The 22614-nt window shown below is 41.2% G+C and overlaps 1 protein-coding gene, 1 long non-coding RNA gene and 1 pseudogene across 7 annotated transcripts in view; 1 reads left to right on the top strand and 2 right to left on the bottom strand.

Moving 5' to 3' along the window:
- RHBDL2 (rhomboid like 2) overlaps positions 1-22614 on the bottom strand; it is a 58039-nt gene that overhangs the window by 3328 nt on the left and 32097 nt on the right. For 4 of the 5 annotated variants that reach the window (XM_059884177.1, XM_059884188.1, XM_059884207.1 and 1 more), the window contains 2 exon segments: positions 5835-5935; positions 4145-4205 (listed from right to left, as the gene is read on the bottom strand). In XM_059884177.1, coding sequence (XP_059740160.1) covers positions 4145-4205; positions 5835-5935 — 162 coding nt within the window. 5 annotated transcript variants of the gene reach the window in all.
- Positions 1-22614, top strand: part of LOC132344939 (uncharacterized) — a 52502-nt gene that overhangs the window by 10366 nt on the left and 19522 nt on the right. The gene's annotated exons all lie outside the window — the stretch shown is intronic.
- LOC132344938 (NADH-cytochrome b5 reductase 3-like) lies at positions 6336-22612 on the bottom strand (annotated as a pseudogene). The gene has a single exon (XR_009494026.1). The product of XR_009494026.1 is annotated as an NADH-cytochrome b5 reductase 3-like (transcript).

Raw genomic sequence — 22614 nt, 5'->3', positions numbered from 1 at the left:
AGATACATAGTTTTATTAACATAGCCTAAGAAAAACATTCCCATGAGTAAGATGTATTGTTTTGTTGGGCAATCAGCCCCTCAAGGTTGGGAAAAAGTAACTTTCAGGAAGAACGGATTGTCTCATAGCAACAGAATTAAAGGAGCCTGCTGCTGCTGCTGCTAAGTCTCTTCAGTCGTGTCCGACTCTGTGCGACCCCATAGACGGCAGCCCACCAGGCTCCCCCGTCCCTGGGATTCTCCAGGCAAGAACACTGGAGTGGGTTGCCATTTCCTTCTCCAGTGCATGAAAGTGAAAAATGAAAGTGAAGTCACTCGGTGTGTCCGACTCTTCGCAACCCCATGGACTGCAGCCTACCAGGCTCCTCCGTCCATGGGATTTTCCAGGCAAAAGTACTAGAGTGGGGCTACCTGGCTAAAGCGGGAGCAAAGGAATGTAGAAAAAAAAAAGCCCACCACTGCCATTTGCCATTTGTCTCCTCCTGCAGCTTGGGGACCTCTGGCCCCCTTAGTGAGACCTGCCTCCCCATTAACCCTTTCATAATTACCATCAGGAATACAGAAGACTGCCCGAGAAAGGAAGTGATTCCACAGTCACTAATGGAACAATAAGAGCCAGAACTTAGACATTCCTTAAATAAGTCATATCGGTGGTGGCTTCTTGGGTTAGAAGAACTCTGCCCTACATGTGAGCTTGGAAACGTCTCCTTCAACTGTCACATTCCACACCCATCCCCCAATACTCTATGCTCTACTTAGTGAGTGCCCCAGGAGACGGAAAGACCTAGTCCTTGCCTTTGGGAAAATAGCATCGGGACCTTGTGTTCCGGCTAGCTTCCCTTTCAATACAGTATCGACGCTGAAGTCACTGGGTAGGAATTGAGGTCGGGGAAGTACTCAATATTAATTTAATTGTAAATGACTATCACACCAAATGCTAGATAAATGTGGCTGTTATTGTATTTTAAGTCATTTGCAATCCCTGAGGGAGTGTAAATAACAGATGCAGTGCTAGGAAAGTATAAGAAAACCACCACAGGGCAGACTTACTAGAAACAGCTACTTTGGTCTAGTCTTTCACAGTAGGAGGCCTTTCAAAAAAACTCTGTAACTCTTAGCATGCCAGTTTCTCCATTCAGTTTCTCTCCTGCCTTCTGATTTGTATCTGCCTGGCCCTTTCTGCTTTCTAGGGCAGTTTACTTCTAAACTGCTGCAGTCTCTAAACTGAGACCTGTCTTCCCACCTGAAAAGAAGCCCTTGTTCCAGTAAGCCAAATCATTATCTTCAATAAAACCTAACACTCATTTTTAAGGGAGTTGCCTTTATATGGGTTTTTTGAAGGATGAAAATCGAGATGTCCTGAACTTTTTCCAGGGAAGCTCAGTTGCTTTGTTAGAAAACACATCTAAAAATTGGTGCTTAATGAAGGAAGGTCCTTAAGGCCAACTGTCCTTCACAGTTAAGAATAATATTTACCATTAAAAAAAAAAAAAAAACTATAAATTTTCCCAAGAAAACATGCTTAAAATTAAAATGTATTTGTGTTTCATTAATCTGGAGTTTGTTGTAGGTGTGTGTCTGACTCTTTGAGACCCCATGTGCTGTAACCTGCCAGGCTCTTCTGTCCATGGAATTTTCCAGGCAAGAATGCTGGAGCAGATTGCTCTTTCCTTCTCCAAGGGATCTTCCCAGCCCAGGGATCAAACCTGCATCTTGCATCTCCTGCATTGGCAGGCAGGTTCTTTACAGCTGAGCCACCGGGGAAGAACTTTTAGAAAAAATGGCATGTGGGGAAGGTTGATGTTAGCTGGCCTACCTGTGTTTGTAGGATATAATACAACCACATCCTTCAGTGACTGTATTACTTACCTCGAGAATGACAGAATGTTACATAAACTGTATTTGGAGATAACTTTGTGCATGAGGAAAGGGTTTTTACTCCACCATTAAAGAGTATTAGAGAATTAAAATCATTTCCCCACTGAGAGTTTGAGGCTTATTTTACGAAAGTCATTATTTGACAGAAGCAGATCAACTGAAAACCCAGGTAACTTGCGTAAGAATATTTTTCTAAGGGCTTGTTCCTTGGTTCTGGTTGTGACCCTTAACAACTCAGGTAGCTCAGCCCACACAGTGACTCCTCCTAACTAACTCCCAGACATCTGCCCTCCTTCCTGTGCTGACTACTTTCCCTCTTTTTAAATTTCTCGATGTCTATGGAGAAAACACTATATACGGTATGGTATAAACTACAAACAAGTCACTTCTTTTCTATCTGGGTGAAATACTGTTTTATAATTATACCATTTATAAACTAAACTTAGTCTGTTTTTTGAACACTTGATACCAATTTGCAGGATCATTTTTTTCCTACTATGTGGACAGCCAAAATTGCATGCGCGTGTGCTAAGTCTCTTGAGTCATGTCAGACTCTTTGCAACCCATGGACCGTAGCCCACCAGGCTCCTCTGTCCATGGGATTCTCCAGGCAAGAATAGTAGAGTGGGTCGTGCCCTCCTCCAGGGTATCTTCCCGACCCAGGGATCAAACCCACGTCTCTTACGTCGCCTGCATTGGCAGGCGGGTTCTTTACCACTAGCGCCACCTGGGAAGCCCTGACAGCCCAAAGTAGCCTGTATCAAATGTCACTTCTGTCTCTGTCTTCAAGTCTGAGCCTCAAGGTCAGCCTTCTCCCCACACCCTCTGTGCAGATACATCTGCAGCAGGAGCAGGCCTCGATATACAAGTAATAAGCCCTGCCTTTGCTCTTGTTTGTTTCTGCTCTGTATGGCTTGCCATCATCCAAAATCCTGACTTTCAGACCCAGCTAAAATTCCACCTCTTCTCCAGAATGAGGCTTCCTAAGCTCCTTCAGCATGTCATTCTCCGCTATCATTCTTGAGATTTCCAAAGCCACATCAGTCATCTTCCTAGTTCCCTGACCCTTCTCTTCCTCCACCTCTGCTCTCATCATCAATCCTCAGCCACCACTCCATGCTTATATCCTAGATCAATTTTTTTTTAATCTGAAAATGTAGAAACTGAAGAAGAAAATGGATAATGTGAATGGTTTTTAAGGTTTCCCTTTCAAACAAAATTGTATACAGAATCTAGTTTATGAATGAGAAAAATCCAGTGTATAAAAAATAAATGACAGGGACTTCTCTGGTAGTCCAGTGGGTGAGAATCTGCCTCCCAATGCAGAGGATGTGGGATCCCTGCTAGGAGAATGAAGATCCTGCATGCCACAGGGCAGCTGAGCTCACATACCACAACTAGAGAAGCCCTTGCACCGCAATGAGAGCCCACACAGTCAAAAATAAATAGGGCTTCCCTGGTAGCTCAGTGGTAAAGAATCCACCTGCCAATGTAAGAGACTCGGGTTTGATCCCTAGTCTGGGAAGATCCTATGTGCCAGGCAGCAACTAAGCCCATTCACCACCACTATTAAGCCTGTGCTGACTGAGCCACTTCACTTTCACTTTTCACTTTCATGCACTGGAGAAGGAAATGGCAACCCACTCCAGTGTTCTTGCCTGGAGAATCCCAGGGACGGGGGAGCCTGGTGGGCTGCCGTCTATGGGGTCACAGAGAGTTGGACACGACTGAAGCAACTTAGCAGCAGCAGCAGCAGCTGGAGCCTTGGAACCGCAGCTACTAAAGCCCGCACATCCTAGAGCTTCTGCTCCTCAACAAGAAAAGCCACTGCAGTGAGAAGCCCAAGCGCTGTAACTAGAGAGTAGCCCCCACCCCCTACAACTAGAGAAAAGCCATGTGGCAACAAAGACCCAGCACAACCAAAATAAATAAAATTAAATAATTAATTTTTTAATTTAATAAAAAATAAATGATAGCAGAAAGTAACACAATGTAAATCAACTATACTCCAATAAAAATTAAAAAACATAAAAAAATAAGTGATGGTATGGTGGATGAAGTGGACAGAGTACCTCGAGCCCTACTCTCTTAACTCCCCACACCCCAGAAACAGGCACCTCTAAGAACCACCCACAAGGGTCTGTGAAAACTCCACTCATGTCTTTCTGCATCAGGACATGTAGGATGTGTTTGGGAAATATGAGAAGGCCTTCTGAAGGTTGAACCCATAAACTTGAAGATGTGAAGTATTCACAGAACACACTTACTTATAACAACAATGATGAGTAGTCTGACAACGCCAAAAGCAGGAATCATTTCTTGAAAATTCTTGCAAAGAGATAAATGACAGTAATAACACAAGTTATCTATTGGCAAAGGGAATCTCAACTGTACTCCCCCTCCATCTGCTTTTTCATTTAAAATAAAGTGTGTCAAATGTTTGCCAATCAAAGCATCAGTGTTAACAGTCCAGTTTTCAAATGTATTTGGGAAGTACAGTGCCAGTATACTTTGGAGTGAAAATGAAACATGATATTCCTTGAAATAGCAAGAAATATGCTAAGTAGAAGTAATAAAAAATCAACTCTTAATATGTCACAGATAGTTAATAGATGCTGTCAAACTAAATCTGGTGAAAATATTTCCAAGTTTTTTGTTTAATATTCATTTGATACAGCTTTACCCTCTTTCTAAGTAGGAGTTAGCAAAGACAGCTAAAATTTGAGCATTACCTTGATTTCTTTTTAAGATAATTTTTTAAAAATTAAAAACACTGGTCCAAAAACACTCAGTTTGATTTTAGTTTCAAAAAGCCTCAGACCAACTTGCATTTACCATCATGTGTTACCAGAGGACCAAGCAGACTCAGAAAGATACCTCCACTTCAACCCAAATTGCCTGTCCCTTCCCTTTAAAGTTATTAACTCTCTTCCCAGTGAGACATGCTGAAATAGCTATGTTAATTCTAAATCAGTTATTTTCAAACTGTTGTGACCAAGATGTACAGTAACAAATAATTTACGTAAAAATCCAGCACACGCATAAACAGTACCTACTCTTATTTTACATGACACGTACTGAAATTTCTGTGTAAAAGAATTTTCACAGCCCCTCCACCTGAGTTCACAAGCACTAATGTGATGTGACCCAAAGTTTGAAAAACGTTTTTCTAAGTGACTTCTAGTTTGGGAACAGTTTTTTAATTGCTTCAAATTTTTCCTCGTAGAGTATTTTTAAGGCACACCTACATGGTTAAAGGGTTAATTTAATCAGGATTTTACCCTGTTTTAAAAAGTGATTGGCATCTCACCTACTATATCATGGTTGTGTAAAATGGTATGCCAACTTTGGAGGCCTTTATATATAAAAATGTAAAGCCTTCACCCAGTAAATGCACTTCTAGGCACTTGCCTACAAAAGAATCACACAAATGCAAAAAGACAGGTGAAGGTACATTCCTGACAGCATTATTTTGAGATGTAAAAAGCTGTAATCACCCTGGACCTTTTCTTTCAATGAAAAATTGAGTAAGTAGGGCTACTATATAGAAGGTACTGTGGAGCGCCTGAAAAGACTGGGGTGGATTTCGGTGTCCTGCTCAAGTATCCTATGAGTAGATAGGATACTTTGTTAAGATGCAGAATAATGTAAGGGTAGTTCCATTTTTGTAGTGTTACTAATGGTAGAATTTTGCATACATACAGAAAACATCTGAACAGATGTATATCAGACTGGTAACAGATACTACGTTGGGGACTTTGACTTTTCTCTTTTGCAACTTTGAACTTTCTTTAGTATTTATTCCTTTTGAGATCAGAGATGAAAGGAAAATTCTTGTGGTCAGATGGAAGATGTGTGCTTAGTAAATATTGATAAATAAGATTCCCTGAACCAAATACCAGTAATTATTTTAAAATTTTTTCTTAAGGTCTACAGATTCATCCCCAAAATTCTTACCACTAGAACATTCATAAAATAGCCTCCCATCAGAGCATAGACTCCTCCTGAAGCACCCACAAGAGATTTGAGTGGGTCAAAGATGGAGCTGGCAAGGGATCCTAAAGAAATAAAACACAAAGAATTTCAGACATGACTGTAAGAATCATGAAGGATAAATCTTTCTAATCTAAGGTAAAAGTTGGGGAAGCTTGGCCATTATATTAACAAACAACAAATTCACTTTGTTGCTTCCATACTAGAAAAGGATAGCCGTGTGATCTCTCTCAATTATTATGAAACATTAAATGCTCAATATGAAGACAATATAACAGTAACAAAAACAAATACTCTGAAGCCAGAATTAGCAACTGTGTGACTTGAGCAAGTTTTTTAATATCTCTGTGCCTTTGTTTCCCTTTCTATAAAAATAGCGGTGTTAAATAGAACTTCAGCGGGTTGTCAGGGGAAATAAATGAGTTTACATGTACATTATGATTAGAATACTCCCTGACATGTGTTAAATACTTGTTAGCTACTGTTTCAAAATATCCTACACAGTTAACCAAAACTATCAAAATACTTGAGACATTCCAACATTTTATTATCTACGGGCTAGCTTTCTCATGGAGTCAAGATGTGGTTTCAGAATCCTTCTTAATATACCATTCAATCAGTTTCACCAAGCAAGATGAAATCCTGTTTGCTAATTCAATCTTACTTGTCTGAACCAAAACAAGGCTTTAGAACCACCTTATGCCAACTCTGAAGTGTTCTCCATACTGCTTAGCTCTATTATTCCCTTGCCTTCAAGTCCCTCCTTCATTTTTTAAGATACAGTACACTTCAGAACCTACTTTAGGACTGCCCTAGTGGTCCAGTGGTTAAGAATCTGCCTGCTGGTGCAGGGACAGAGGTTCGATTCCTGGTCCCGGAAGATCCCACAGGCCAGGAGACCACACCCTGGAGCTCATGCTCCACAGCAAGAGTAGCCACTGCAGTGAGGAGCCAACTACAGAGCACCCCACCCCCGGCTCACCACCACTAGAGAGAGCCCGGCAACAAAGACCCAGTGCAGCCAAAAAGCAGTCAAATGAGTTTTAAAAAGGAAGTTCTCATTAAAAAGTAGCCACTTAATGCAAAAAAGGGGAAGTGTCTGACCTTAGGAATCTTACAAATGTATGATCAAACAGTTATCAAAAAATTCAGACTAATAATTACTGTGATTTTTTTAATGTGATAAATTTGTTTATGGAAGCACTTAGGAAAGAATGACTTTCTGAGCAGAAAGGTGGAGGCCCTGCTACTCTGAGAGAAGGGAGACAGCATTTTTTTAAAATTAATTTATTTATTATAATTGGAGGCTAATTACTTTACAACATTGTGGTGGTTTTTGCCATACATTGACATCAATCAGCCACTGGGCTGGATTGTCCCAGTGCACCAGCTTCAAGTGCCCTGTTTCATGGATCGGACTTGAACTGGTGATCTATTTCACGTATGGTAATGTACATGTTTCAATGCTGTTCTCGCAAATCATCCCACCCTTGCCTTCTCCCACAGGGTCCAAAAGTCTGTTCTTTATATCTATGTCTCTTTTGCTGTCTCACATATAGGGTCATTGTTACCATCTTTCTAAATTCCATATATTAATATACTGTATTGGTGTTTTTCTTTCTGACTTACTTTACTCCGTATAATAGGCTCCAGTTTCATCCACCTCTTTAGAACTGACTCAAAGCATTCTTGTTAATAGCTGAGTAATATTCCATTGTGTATATGTACAACAACTTTCTTATCCATTTGCCTGCCAGTGGACCTCTAGGTCACTTCCATGTCCTAGCTATTGTAAACAGTGCTGCAGTGAACATTGGGGTGCACGTGGGGAGACAGAATTTTGATTAAATTCTGAAGACACTTTAAGATTTGGACAGGAAAAAAAAGGGGGAAGAAGGCAAGGATTTAGGGATCTGGAAAAGCAAAGACAAAGTTATATGGGTTACTGAGGATCAGTGAGAAGCAGTCCATGAGGGCTATATGGACCCAGTGGTTCTCAGATGTTAACCTACAAGCTGGAGCTGGGGTGGTTGTATCTTAGTTATGAGAAATTTATTTTTAAAATATAGATGTCCACTTCTGGCCACAATGAAGTAACAGGACAAGATTTTTCCTCCTGCTTGAAAGCAATGGACAAAATATATGAAACAGTGGTCTTAAAGATACTGGACATCAGATAACAAGGGACAATGAACCCTAAGAAACAAGAAATAAATGAGTTGACTAACTGCCCAGCTACTGCCTTGAGAGAGACTGCAGGTAGCCGTGCATGAAGGGCAAACCTAGGCAGATAACAGTAAACTTCAAGTTGATGAGATAGAGTCTAGGTCTATATAGAGCTCAGCAGCTAGAGTTCAGACTCCTTCCAAGTAACTTTACTGAGTTACAGAACAAATCTAAAGAATACTTACATGAAAACAATAATACCCACCATCCAAAGATAAAATGTCTAGCATCCAAACAAAAACTCAAGACATGCAGGACATGCAAAGAAGCATGAAGTTATGACCCATACTGAAGAGAAAAAAATCAACTAAAACCTACCAGAACTAAAAAAAAAAAACTAAAAGTAAATTTAAAAAAGTAAATTTATTTATGATCTAGCAATCCCACCCAGAGGAAACTGTAGCTTGAAAAGATACACGCACCCTAGTGTTCATTGCAGTACTAGTTACAATAGCCAAGACATGGAAGCAACCTAAATATCCATCGACAGATGAATGGATAAATAAGATGTGGTATATATACACAGGGGAATATTGTTGTTCAGTCGCTAAGTCATGTCTGACTCTTTTGCGACCCCCTGGACTGTAGCCCTCCAGGCTCCTCTGTCCAAGGGATTTCTCAGGCAAGAATACTGGAGTCGGTTGCTATTTCCTTCTCCAGGGGGTCTTCCTGACCCAGGGATTGAACCCACATTTCCTACACTGCAGGCAGATTCTTTGCCACTGAGCCATTCCATTCCTCACAATATTAGTCATAAAAAAGAGTGAATATTAGGAATATTAGTCATAAAAAAGAGTGAAATAATACCATTTGCAGCAACACAGGTGGATGTAGAGATTATCATACTAAATGAAGTAAGCTATACGGAGAAAGACAAATATCATATGATATTGTCTATATGTGGAATCTGTAAAAATGATACAAATGAACTTACTTTTAAAACAGAAATAGACTCACAGGCATAGAAAACAAACTTATGGTTACCAAAAGGGAAGAGGGAAGATAGATTAGGAGTCTGGGATTAATATATACAACTATTATATATAAAATAGATGACCAACAAAGACCTACTGTATAGAACAGGGAACTATACTCAATATCTAGTAGTAACTTACAAGGGAAAAGAATCTGAAAAAGATTGTGTGTGTGTGTGTTCAACTGAATCACTTCTGTACTCCTAAAACTAACACAACATTTTAAATCAACTATATTTTAATTAAAGTTACCCAAACTGACACAGGTGTTAAGATTTAGCAAATAAGGGCAATAAATAATTATTTCAAATATATTCAATGTGTTCAAAAGTTAAATAGCAATAAAACAGGCTCAATCAAACTTCTAAAGATGAAAAGTACAACATCTAAGATGAAATAATAAACTTGTTGAGTTGATTGACCAATTAGACATTGCAAAAGGAAAGTTTAGTGAACATGAAGATGTGGCAATAAAACTGTCCAAAATAAAACACAGGGGACTTCCCTGGCAGTCCAGTGTTTAAGACTCACCACTTCCACTCCAGGAGACACAGGTTCAACCCCTAGTCAGGGAACTAAGATCCCCCATGCCATGGGGTTAAAAAAAAAAAAAAGAATATTTTTTAAAATACATACAGCATCAATGAGCTATAGGTCAATTTCAAGCAGCCTCATAATATCTATAATAATAAGTGCATAGTAGGAATCCCTAGAAGAATGAAGGCACATAAAAAATACTTGAAGAAATAATAGCCAATTTTTTTCCAAAGTTTTGTGAAAACTATAAACCCACAGATCCAAGAACCTCAACAAACCCGACACAGGAATCATGAAGAAAACCACAGCAAGGCGTAACAGAATCACATCTTCAAAACAGTGAAAGTCTCAAAAGCATCTAGAATAAAAAGACATGCTTCATACCGAGAAACAAAGATAAGGATGGCAGGAGATTTATCATCAGAAACAATGCGCATGAGAACCACAGGAGAGCAACATTTTAAAGTAAAGAAAGGAAATTACTGTCAAGCTAGGACTCTAAACCTCAAAATGCACTACAGAAATGAAGGCAAAAGACAGATTTTCTTTTTCAGACATACAGAGGCTGAAATAATTGATGACTAGCATTTCCATACTATAAGAAATGTTAAAGAAAATCTTCAGGAAGAAGGAAAAAGAGATGGAAAAATAAAGCTACACAAAGCATAGGGAGCATTAGAAATGGTAAGAACATGGGCAAATATACAGGATTTTGTTATTATTTAAATCTCTTTAGAAGTTCATTGTTTAACAGTTAAACTATTGGACTACTAGAAATAATGACTTTATCAAGAGGGTACAAGATCAATACCAAAAAAATCAACTGTATTTCTACGTAATAGCAATGAAAATCAGAAATAGAAATTTTAAAAATAGTACCATTTACAGTACATCAAAAATATGAAATGTAGAAATAAATATGACCCCAAAAATGTGCAAGCCCTAAACACTGAAAGCTAAGGACGATGCTGAAAGGAATTCTGAAAGACCTAAATAAACAGAAGTCTATACCTTGTTCGTTGGTTAGAAGACTCTGATATTGTTAAGATGTCAATTCTCCCCCAGTTGATCTAAAGATACTTTGCCATCCAAATCAAAATCCCAGTAATCTATCTTATAGAAATTGACAAACTGATTCTCAAGTTTACATGGAAATGCAGAGGACCTAGAATAACCAAAACAACTTGAAAAAGAGCAAAGTTGGACCACTGAGGTGTCCAATTTCAAAACTTAGTAGAAAACTACTTAATCAAGATAGTATGTAATGGATGTTCAGTTCAGTCACTCAGTTGTCTCCGACGCTTTGTGACCCCATGAACTGCAGCACGACAGGCCTCCCTGTCCATCACCAACTCCCGGAGTTTACTCAAACTCATGTCCATTGAGTTGGTGATGCCATCCAACCATCTCATCCTCTGTCGTCCCCCTTCTCCTCCTGCATTCAATCTTTCCCAGCATCAGGGTCTTTTCAAATGAGTCAGCTTTTCGCATCAGGTGGCCAAAGTATTGGAGTTTCGGCTTCAACATCAGTCCTTCCAAAGAACACTCAGGACTGATTTCCTTTAGGATGGACTGGTTGGATCTCCTTGCAGTCCAAGGGACTCTCAAGAGTCTTTCCCAACACCTCATTTCAAAAGCATCAATTCTTCGGTGCTCAGCTTTCTTTATAGTCCAACTCTCACATTCATACATGACTACTGGAAAAACCATAGCCTTGACTAGATAGACCTTGGATGACAAAGTAATGTCTCTGCTTTTGAATATGCTGTCTAGGCTGGTCATAACTTTCCTTCCAAGGAGTAAGCGTATTTTAATTTCATGGCTACAGTCACCATCTGCAGTGATTTTGGAGCCCCCAAAAATAAAAGTCTGACACCGTTCCCACTGTTTCCCCATCTATTTCCCATGAAGTGATGGGACCAGATGCCATGATCTTCGTTTTCTAAATGTTGAGCTTTAAGCCAACTCTTTTACTCTCCTCTTTCACTTTCATCAAGAGGCTCTTTAGTTCTTCTTCACTTTCTTCCATAAGGATGGTGTCATCTTCATATCTGAGGTTATTGATATTTCTCCTGGCCATCTTGATTCCAGCTTGTGCTTCTTCCAGCCCAGTGTTTCTCATGATGTACTCTGCATGTATGTTAAATAAGCAGGGTGACAATATACAGCCTTGATGTACTCCTTTTCCTATTTGGAACCAGTCTCTTGTTCTATGTCCAGTGCTAACTGTTGCTTCCTGACCTGCATATAGGTTTCTCAAGAGACAGATCAGGTGGTCTGGTATTCCCTTCTCTTTCAGAATTTTCCACAGTTTATTGTGATCCACACAGTCAAAGGCTTTGGCATAGTCAATAAAGCAGAAATAGATGTTTTTCTGGAACTCTCTTGCTTTTACGATGATCCACCGGATGTTGGCAATTTGATCTCCGGTTCCTCTGCCTTTTCTAGAACCAGCTTGAACATCTGGAATTTCATGGTTCACGTATTGCTGAAGCCTGGCTTGGAGAATTTTGAGCATTACTTTACTAGGATGTGAGATGAGTGCCAAACACAACAGAAAGTCCAGAGATAAACCCACATATATATATGGACAACTGAGTTTGACAAGATGCAAAGGCAATTTAGTAAAGAGAAGATTGTTTTCTCAACCAATGATGCTGGTACAATTAGACATTTACATGCAAAAATGTGATATTTCAGTCCATTCCTTGCACCATGTATAAAAATGGATCATATACCTATACGTAAAGTCTAAGATTATAAAACTTCTAGAGCAAAACATAGATAAAATCTTTGTGATTTTACATCAGGCAAAATGTCTTAAATATGATGCTAAAAGCGTAATTCCTAAAATTTAAAAACTGATGAATTATACTTAATCAAAATTCAGAAATTTGAGTCTTCAGAATGTACTATTAAGAGAAAAAACAAGCAACAGACTCGGAGGCAATATTTGTAAGTCATATATCTGATAAAGAACTTAGAATATATAATAAGGAATGTAAATCAATTTTTTAAAATATTTGTTTGTATCTGTGTCAGGTCTTAGCTGTGGTTCATTGCAGCCTTAGTTGTTTTGAGGCATGTGGGATCTTAGTGTCCCAACCGGGGCTTGAACCCGTGTCCCCTGCATTGAAAGGCAGATTCTTAACAGTGCACTGGACCTCCAGGGAAGTCCCTAATTCAGTTTTTAAATTGGCAAAAGATTTAAACATATACTTTACCAAAGAAGATATATGGGTAGCAACTAAGCACATTAAAAGATGCTCACCATCACTGTCATTAGGAAATGCACATTTAAGCCCAATGAAATGCCTTTATATACCTAACAGATTGGCTACAATTAAAAGACTGATCATACCAAGTGTTGATGAGGATATAGAGGAGCTGAAACTTATGGTGGGGATGTAAAACTATACACTTTGTTACCATATGACTTAATTCCATTTGCAGATATTAATATATACACAAGAAATTCACACAAAAACTTGTACACAAATATTCATGACAGTGTTATTCATAATAGACGAAAGTGAAAACAACCCAAATGTCCACCAAATGGTGAATGGATAAGGAAAATGTGGTATATCCATACAATGGAATATCATCCAATGATAAAAAGGAATGTAGTACAGGTACGTGCTACAACGTGGGTGAAGGAGGAAAACATCATGCTTAAAAAGAAAGTCGAGAAAAGACCACATAGTATATTATTTCATTTATATGAAATGTCTAGAATGGGTAGATTAGAAATTAGATCAGTGGCTGCCTAAGGCTAGGGAGGGGGTTTGGGGTAAGGAGTGGGGAGTGACTGCTAATGGCTACAGGGTTTCTTTGGAGCACAAGTGTTTTAAATTTAGATTGTGATAATGGGTGCATAACCTGTAAATCAACTAAAAAACACTGAATTATACACTTTAAATGGGTGCATTATAGGTTGTATGAATTATTGATATATCTTAGAAAAGCTATTTTAAAAGTTTGATAGTTTCTTACAAGTTAAATATAACCCTATGGTAGAATCCAGCCAGTCTGTTCCTAGGTAATCGTCGAAGAGAACTGAAAACACTTGTCCACACAAAGACTGTACTGTGTTCATAGTAACTTTCATCTGTAATAACCCCAAACTGGAAACCTCCCAAATGTCCATCAGCTGGAGAGTGGATAAACAAGTTTGAGTGTATTCCCACATTGAAAGACTCCTCAGCAACAAAAAGGAATCAGCTGTTTATACACAGCAACAACATGAACACATCTCAGAGTAATTATGCTGAATAACATAAGGGACCCAAAAAAGTACGTATTTCATGATTCCATTTATATAAAATTCTAGAAAATACAAGTTAATCTGTGATGGTCAACCGTTGCCAGGGGAAAGCAGAAGGAGGACAAGGAGAGGCAGGAAGAAGTGATTCCAACAGATTACAGGAACTCTGAAGGGAGTAATGTTCATTGCCTTGACTGGGGATAGTTTCACAGTTATATACACACATCAAAACATCAGCTGTGGACTTCTCTGGTGGTACAGTGGATAAGAATTCACCTGCAAATGCAGAGGACATGGGTTCAATCCCTGGTCCAGGAAGACTCCACATGCTGCAGAGCAACTAAGTCCATGCTCCACAACTACTGAGCCTGAGCACCTGGAGCCTGCGCTCTGCAACAAGAGAAGCCACCCCAAAGCACCAAAACGAAGAGCCGCAACTGGAGAAAACCTACGTCTAGCACCGAAAACCCAGAGCAACCAAAAATAAATAAATTATTTTTAAAGTTCAGTAGTTATTATATGTCAATTATACCTCTCTAAGGGCTTCCCTCGTGGCTCAGTGGTAAAGAGTCATCCTGCAGTGCTGGATACTTGCAGGAGACGCAGGTTTGATCCCTGGGTCAGGAAGATCCCCTGGAAAAGGAAATGGCCACCTGCTCCAGTATTCTTGCCTGGGAAATTCCATGCAAGAAGCTTGGCGGGCTGCAGTCCATGGAGTGGCAAAGAGAGACGTGACAGAGCGACTAAACAGCAACAAAAAACCTCACTGAACAGAAAAATGAAAAAGCAAAAAAAGAAAAACACAGATCCTAGGACCGTGTTCTTAGAGATTCTGATTCAGTAGATCTGGGTGTGATCTGAATAATATTTTAGTTGTAACAGGTTCTTCAGGTGCTTCTGATGGTCAGTCACACTGGGGGACCCAGGGCTGGAGTGCAGGCCAGTGGTTCTCAGTTTTTATGAATCACCTGTGGACTTGTCCAAATGCAAATTCTGGTTAGTAGGTCTGGTGTGGGACCCCAGAATTCTGCATGTTAACACGATTTCAGTTGAGGCCAGTGCTGCTGATTCGGCGACCACACTTTGCCAGGAGCAAGAATAGGGAAACTAGACTTATGTTACGTATGAAGGAATCCAGGAAGAAAGCAAAGCAATGGGAGAAACGGGCGAAAGGGGTCAAAAGGTAAAATAAAGTATTACTGCTTCCCTCGTTTAAAAATAAAAAGCAAAGCAAGAAAGACACTAGCAGGGAGAAACTTTCATAGATGATAGATATGTTTACGGCATAGAATGTGGTGATGGTTTTATGGGTGTATTCTTTTCTCCAGATTCGGCAAGTTGTGTACATTCAGTTCAGTTCACTCACTCAGTCGTGTCCAACTCTTTGCGACCCCATGAATCGCAGCACACCAGGCCTGCCCATCACCAACTCCCGGAGTTCACTCAGACTCACGTCCATCGAGTCGGTGATGCCGTCCAGCCATCTCATCCTCTGTCGTCCCCTTCTCCTCCTGCCCCCAATCCCTCCCAGCATCAGAGTCTTTTCCAACGAGTCAACTCTTCGCATGAGGTGGCCAAAGTACTGGAGTTTCAGCTTTAGCATCATTCCTTCCAAAGAACACCCAGGGCTGATATCCTTTAGAATGGACTGGTTGGATCTCCTTGCAGTCCAAGGGACTCTCAAGAGTCTTCTCCAACACCACAATATACATTAAATATGTACAAAACTTTGTATGTCAATTACACCTCAAAAGTGATTTTTTAAAATGTTTTATGTTATGTAAACATGTCTAACATCTTCATATATATTCTTCCCTGAAGAAAAAGGAGAAAAGAATAAAAAGCAGTGGGGCCAGATGGTGGAGGGTAATACAGAGTAATCTCAGACATTTCAGGGACTTTCTGGTCCAGTGGTTGAGAATCCACCTTCCAATGCAGGGGACCTGGGTTAATTGCCCCATGGCAACTAAAGCCCACCTGCCATAATGAAGACCCAGCCCAGCTCCCCTTCCCCCCCACTCCCCGCTCCAAAAAAAAATCTCGGATGTTTCAACTTTTTATTAGCCACTGTAAATATTTTAGGAAGGATGTGTTTGAGGAAGGTGACCAGCAGCAGTATGAAGGAGAGACCGATTCAGCAAAGAGATACCTGCCAAAAGGTATTGCAAAAACAGACAGAGGATGTGAACAGGTTATTCACGTTCTCTCCTCTCTCTGCACTGAAACGGGGGCACAGCTGATCCCACATGTTGAAATCCAGCTGTGGGAGAAACAAGCATAGATACTGGAGCCAGGAAAAACGAGTGTGTGCAGGAACACATGGAGGAGGTGGGATAACAGCATCCACAGAGGCAGGGGGAGTACCTTGGGGAGCTGCACCACTAGGCCTGGCCAAGCCCACCTCTTTACCTCGTCTTTACCAAGGCTTCCCACTCTCCATCCCCACTGCTCTAGGAAGCAGGCACAGTTGTGATTGGTAAAGTTTTGAGCACTGCCATGGGTCGGATTGGGTCCTCCCCCTCCCCAAAATAGGTTTAAGTCCTAACCCCCAGCACCTCAGAATGTGACCTTGTTTGGAAAATTGTTACAGATGTGACTGGCTAAGAGGAGGTCATATTGGCCTTGGAAACTAATACAGCCACCCCCTGCAATACGGGTATATTGACTTATAAATTACATGTATCAATATATGTACCACTTCTTTAATGTTTTGTAAAATCACAAACATAGAATTTTAAAGGATGGGACTTATTGGTAACAGTATTTTTAAATTATTTTTACTTCATTAATGACACAAAAAATTATTATCAAGAAATAAAAAGACATGGGGGAAACCGAAAAGCATATTACTAAGTGAAACCAATCTGCAAAGGCTACATGGTGTATGATTCCAACTATATGACATTCTGGAAAAGGAAACAATGGAGACAGTAAAAAGATAGCCTTTATAATACTATAATGATGGATACGTGTCAGTATTCATTTGTCCAAAACCACAGAATGTACACCAGCAAAGATGAACCCTAGTTTTAAAGGACTTTGGGTGATTGTGATGCCATAGATGTAGGTTCATCGGTTGTAACAAATGTGCCATTCTGTTGAAAATGGAGCAGGCTGTGCAGGTGTCATGGCAGGCGATGAATGGGAAACTTCAGCACTGTCCTCTCGGTTTTGCCATGAACCCAAAACTGCTCTAAAAATTAGTCTTAAAAAAAAAATCCTTCAATGAGCAGTGTTATTAAATAAGGGCTTCCCAGGTGGCATTAGAACCCACCTGCCAATGCGGGAGACACAAGAGACACAGGTTCAATCCTTGGGTCGGGAAGATCCCCTGGAGGAGGGCTGGCAACCCACTCCAATATTCTTGACTGAAGAATCCCATGGACAGAGGAGCCTGGTGGGCTACAGTCCATAGGGTCACAAAGAGTCAAACACGACTGAGGCAGCTTAGTACACGTACACATTATTAAATAAGCATTATTATATTTTAAAACCCTGGTTAAATATCATGCCACAGAAATGCAAAGATTTTTTTTCAACTCAGCAATTTTACTTTAATGTTATGTTTGCTCATAAATGAGTCTGAAAAAGCTGATATGCAAGAGACTAACATGCTGCGGTCTAAAGCAACGTCAAGGCCAATGAAAACGTCTCTTCAGGAAAGAGACTGTACTCTAAATCTCCCCCACCTGGGGCAAGAGCAGCAGAAGTGGGTACTGGGACAGACAAATAAATACACATGATCTTGGCTTTCCCACCAGGGCTGGCGGCCCAGGACCCCAAGGCACATGATCGGAGGTCGATTGCTTGGAACTTCCAAAGCCTCCCAAATGTTTGGGTCTTTGAGGGCAAGGCTGAGGTTTTGGGAGGGCACATGTGCCAGCTGGAAGGGCCCTCAGCCAGCTCCCTCCTCCCACTCCAGCCCCAGGGAGAGCCTAACTCCCTGCTGGCCAGGCCTGCTGGGCCCTGGGATGGGGGCAGACTTTCACCCCAGCAGCCCCTGCCAAAGGGACATTTTGGTGTTCCCTGCCATGCAGTGTCAGGTGCTGAGGCCTGGCAGTGGCCCTGAAGCAGAAATAAGTCAAATGCGCATGAAAAATGGTGATTGCCCAAGACACTATTAGTTATACTGGCACAGGGTTGTCATTCTTCTCAGGGGGTAGATTTGTGATTGCTGGGCCTTAGGAAGAGGGAGTGGGGGGCTGTTGAGGCACCTTGCCAGGATGGAATGGCAGGTGGGAGGAGGAGACAAGGGTCCCGAGGCAGGGGGTAGGGGCCTGGCACCTGCAAATACCGGTACCTTCATGTTTATTTCCAGAGCGGGGGATGCGCTGGGGAGGGCGGGGCACATGGTGCTGGCAGCCTCTACCCAGTAGTGTGTGTGCTGGGGGCGAGAGTGGGGCGAGGAAGGGCAAGGGCCCAAGCATCTGTAGCGAGGTCCAAATAGGAATCTGCCCTAAAGGTGGCCAAAGCAGCCCACCTGTAACACAGCCCTGCTCCCAAAGGCAAAGGGCCAGCCCAGCAGGGTGACCTCCCAGGCATGGCCAAGCCAGGCTGAACCCAGCCACAGCAGGAGATGCAAGGGAAAGTGGTGGTAATGAACAGTGTTAGGAGAAGTGGGTGCAGCCAGCGCCCATCCATCAGAAGGCAAAGTAGCAGTCCTTGGGATGGCCCACATGGTCCAGGCAAGTATACTGGCTCGTGGGCAGGGGTCTGCACATCTGTACCAGCAGGCTCCTCTTCCAGGGATGGAAGGTAGTAGGGATGGAAGCCCTGGCTGTATTTCTAGGCTTCAGGGGCTCTGTCCACCGTGTACCAGAGCTTGAAGCATGCAGAATGCTCATTCCTCAGTTTCTCCAGCTCAGGCTGCAGCACGATGTCCTTCTCGGTCTGGTTGGCAAGCAGCAGGTGACACACGGTGCGATCGCTGGGGTCCTTCATGATGGCATGGATCACCTGCAGCATTGAAGTGGTGCCGGTCCCTCCAGCAATCATGCCCACAGACTTCAGCGTCTTGAAGACCGGGTTGGATTTCTTGTCCAGAGAGATGGCAAACTTCACTTTGCCCTGGTAGACCAGCAGCCCATTGGAGCCCCAGCACTCAAATGGTGTCTCCAGTCTTTGTGCTTTCCACGTACTGGGGCATCTTTCCTCCAGAGGGAAATGTGGGATGGGTGTCTTTAAAGTAAACCTTGACGACCAGGTCCACAAAGCCCTGGTCATCATCACTGGAAACACGCGTGTAGGGCCAAAGGACCAGGTTCCTATTGATTCAAGCAGAGAGGTAGATGTGCTGGCCAACGGAGAGGCCCAGGATGTGCTGGGGTGACGGCAGAGCAAAGCAGAACCGCCGGGTATCCTGGCTGATGACCTTCTTGTTGATGAGCCACAGCGGGTACTTGATGTCCCAACTCTGGAGCATGATGGCCGGGGTGGAGCGCTGAAACAGCTTCCCGAGGAGGCTGCACAGGAGCCAGACTGGGGACAGGACCCTGTGGCCCAGGGTGCCCAGCTGGGCCCCCATATTGGCACCACTCTGCACTCACTCCACAGCCACCACCACCAAGACCCGCAAAGATGTACTTTTAAGTTCAGTTATTTTCCATAGAAATTTTTTTCTTAATCACTTAAAATATGAAATTAAAAAAGTAATGTCCAGTTTCAACTGGAAGAATTGCATCATTGTCTGTGTGTATGTGTGCGTGTGTGTGTGTGTGCGCTCGCACATGCACTCAGTCTCTTCAGTCGCATCTGACTCTTTATGAGGCTATGGACTATAGCCCGCCAGGCTCCTCAGTCCATGGGATTCTCCAGGCAAGAATACTGGAGTGGGTTGCCGTTTCCTCTCCCAGGGGATCTTCCCCACTCAGGGATGGAACCCGTGTCTCCTGTGTCTCCTGCATTGCAGGCAGATTCTTTACCCTCTGAGCCACTGGGGAAGCCCCATAATTGTCTATGCTCATTCCAATTATCCAAAAAATTTGTTGTAATATGGCTATTAATTCCCACCTTCCCTAACATCAGTCAGTTGTTCTTGCAAACTAATCAGAAAGTGTTAACAATCAGTAAGTTTAAAATTTACTAAAACTCTCCACTGAGAAATTTTAAATCAGATGAGAAAAGTGTTTTCTGGCTTTTTTAAGTGTGAACTGAAAAGAGTTACTTCATCTTCTTCAGCAGCAAAAATCACATAATGATGGAATGATTTCCAATAACCAGTTTTCAAAATGCCCTTTTCAAAGCATGAGTGTTTTTGGAAAAGCAGTTACATTCTCACTTCTTAAGAGAAAAATACTACTGTGTCTTCAAAGGGACATATTTTGTGTTTGTTTTTCAGCATCTATAAAGTAGCTTACTAGTGAAAGCCTATTGTTATCACAGAAAAAAAACAGACACCCAACTGTTTTTAAAAGAGAAATACATAAACTAATCAGTAAATGAGCAAAAAAGGAGAGGAATCCCTCTCGCTCATTTCAGGACTTACAGCTCCAGTGGTACTGTGTGGTATTGGTGGAGAGATAGACACACTGATCAATGAAACAAAAAGGAGAAGCCAGAAAGAGTTCCATGAAACTACAGCCACCTGATTTTTGACAAGGTATAAAAGCAACTCAGTGAACGAAGAATGGTCTATTCAGCAATTTATTCTGATATTCACAAACAAAAAGAAAATCTGAACCTCATGCTTTAACTAACTAACTCAAATAAATCACATATTTAAATGTAAAGTGCAAAACATAACTTTAGAAGATAACATAGAGATTAAATTCAAGACTTAGGGCTCAGTGAAGAGTTCTTAGACATGACACCATGACTCGTAAAAGGAAAAAACTGATAAACTAGACCTCATCAAAACTAAAAACTTTTGCTCTGTGAAAGACTCTGCTAAGACAATCAAAACATAAGCTACAGACTGAGAGAATATCTGTAAACTACATATTCTATAAAGGACTAGGTCTGGGATATATAAAGAAGTCTCAAAATTTAACAGTTAAAAAAAATCTAATTATAAAAAAAATAAAAAATTAAAAAAAATCTAATTAGATAAGTGGGCAAAATTCATGAACAGATATTTCACTGAAGAGGATACATAAATGGCAAATAAGCACATGAAGAGATGTTTAACATCATCAGCCCACTAGGGAAATGCAAGTTAAGACCATGATGAGATCACACACGTGGAGCACAGCTAAAATTAAAAGTGACAGTGGACTCCCCTGGTGGTCCAGTGGTTAAGAATCTACCTGCCAACTTAGGGGACACAGGTTCGATCCCTGGTCCAGGGAGACTGCACATGTTGCGGGGCAGCTAAGCCCACACGCCTCAACTTCTGAAGCCTGTGTGCCCAGAGCCCGTGCTCTACAAGAAACGCCACCGTAATGAGAAGCCCGCACACCACAGCTAGAGAGTAGCCTCCACCCGCCACAGCTAGAGAAAGCCCGAGTGCAGCAACAAAGACCCAGCTCAGCCAAAAATAAATAACTGTTTTAAAAAATAGCGACAACACCAAAAGCTGGCGAGGATGTGGAAAACTGAATTGTTTACACAGTACTGGGAGGACAGTGAAATGGAACAGCCATCCTGGAAAACATTTTGGCTGGTTCTTAAAAAAACTAAATATGCAACTACCATACAACTCAACCAACTTGCTCTTGGGCATTTATCCTAGAAAAATGAAAACTCAAGTTCACAAAACTATACTTATGTTTTAAAAAACCTGTACACAAATGCTTACTGGAACTTTATTTGTAATAACCAAAAACTGGAAACAATACAGATATCCTCCAGCAAGTGAACAATTGAACTAGTGGTGGTATACCATCCGTACCATCGAATACTACCCAGCAATAAAAATGAATAAGCTGTTGATAAATGCAGCAACCTACATGACTCTCCAGAGACTCATGCTGAGTGAAGAAAGCTAATCCTAAATGGCTGTACACTGTATTATTCCATTTATATAACATTCTTGAAGTGAGAAAATTATAGAAACAACAGATTAATGGGGTTGCCGGGAGGGTGGAAGAAAAGGGGGTATGGCTATAAAAATGAAACTGTGAGGAATCTTTGTGATGTTGGGAATATTTTGTACTTTGACTGTATCAGTGTGGATATCCTGATTAAGATACTGTACTGTGGTTTTGTCAGCTGTTACCATTGGGGGTAACTAGTTAAAGGGTATATGAGACCTATAGGTATTTATTTCCTACAGTGTGAATTAATAATTATCTAAAAAGTTTAATTTTTTAAAGTTTCTAATAAATAAATGGGTAGATAGGGGTTCTAATATTTCCTGCCCACACCCTAATGAATTTTTGGCATACCCAATTTGAGAGATCATTGGCATCCCAGGATGCTAGTCCCTACCCAATCTTTGGGTCCCTTTAGCTATTCTCAATGTTCTCTTGAAGTTATCTTTCTTAAATGCAAATTTGATCACGTTATTTCCCAAAATCATTAGTCTTGGGACATAAGGACCTTCTGGCTTTAGTCCTTTATCCAGTATATACACCTGGACACCAAACTACTCACAGTTGCCAGTCGTGCAGAACTCTGAGGTACCTGAGAATGGGCACAAAGACCTCTCGATATGCTTCTCTCTGGTTAACTTATTTCTAAACTTACCAGGTGCCCTAGCACATATTAGGAACACAGTAAATCTTGATTTAAAAGTTTATTGCCTTTGCTTATTGCCTCCTAAGAGTCCAGAGATGTTGATTCTGTGCTGTGTTCGGAACAC

Source organism: Bos taurus, chromosome 3 (genome assembly GCF_002263795.3).
Source record: "Bos taurus isolate L1 Dominette 01449 registration number 42190680 breed Hereford chromosome 3, ARS-UCD2.0, whole genome shotgun sequence".
Taxonomy (NCBI): Eukaryota; Metazoa; Chordata; class Mammalia; order Artiodactyla; family Bovidae; genus Bos; species Bos taurus.
The sequence above is the reverse complement of the archived record's forward strand: the minus strand, read 5'-3'. Positions and strand labels throughout refer to the sequence as shown.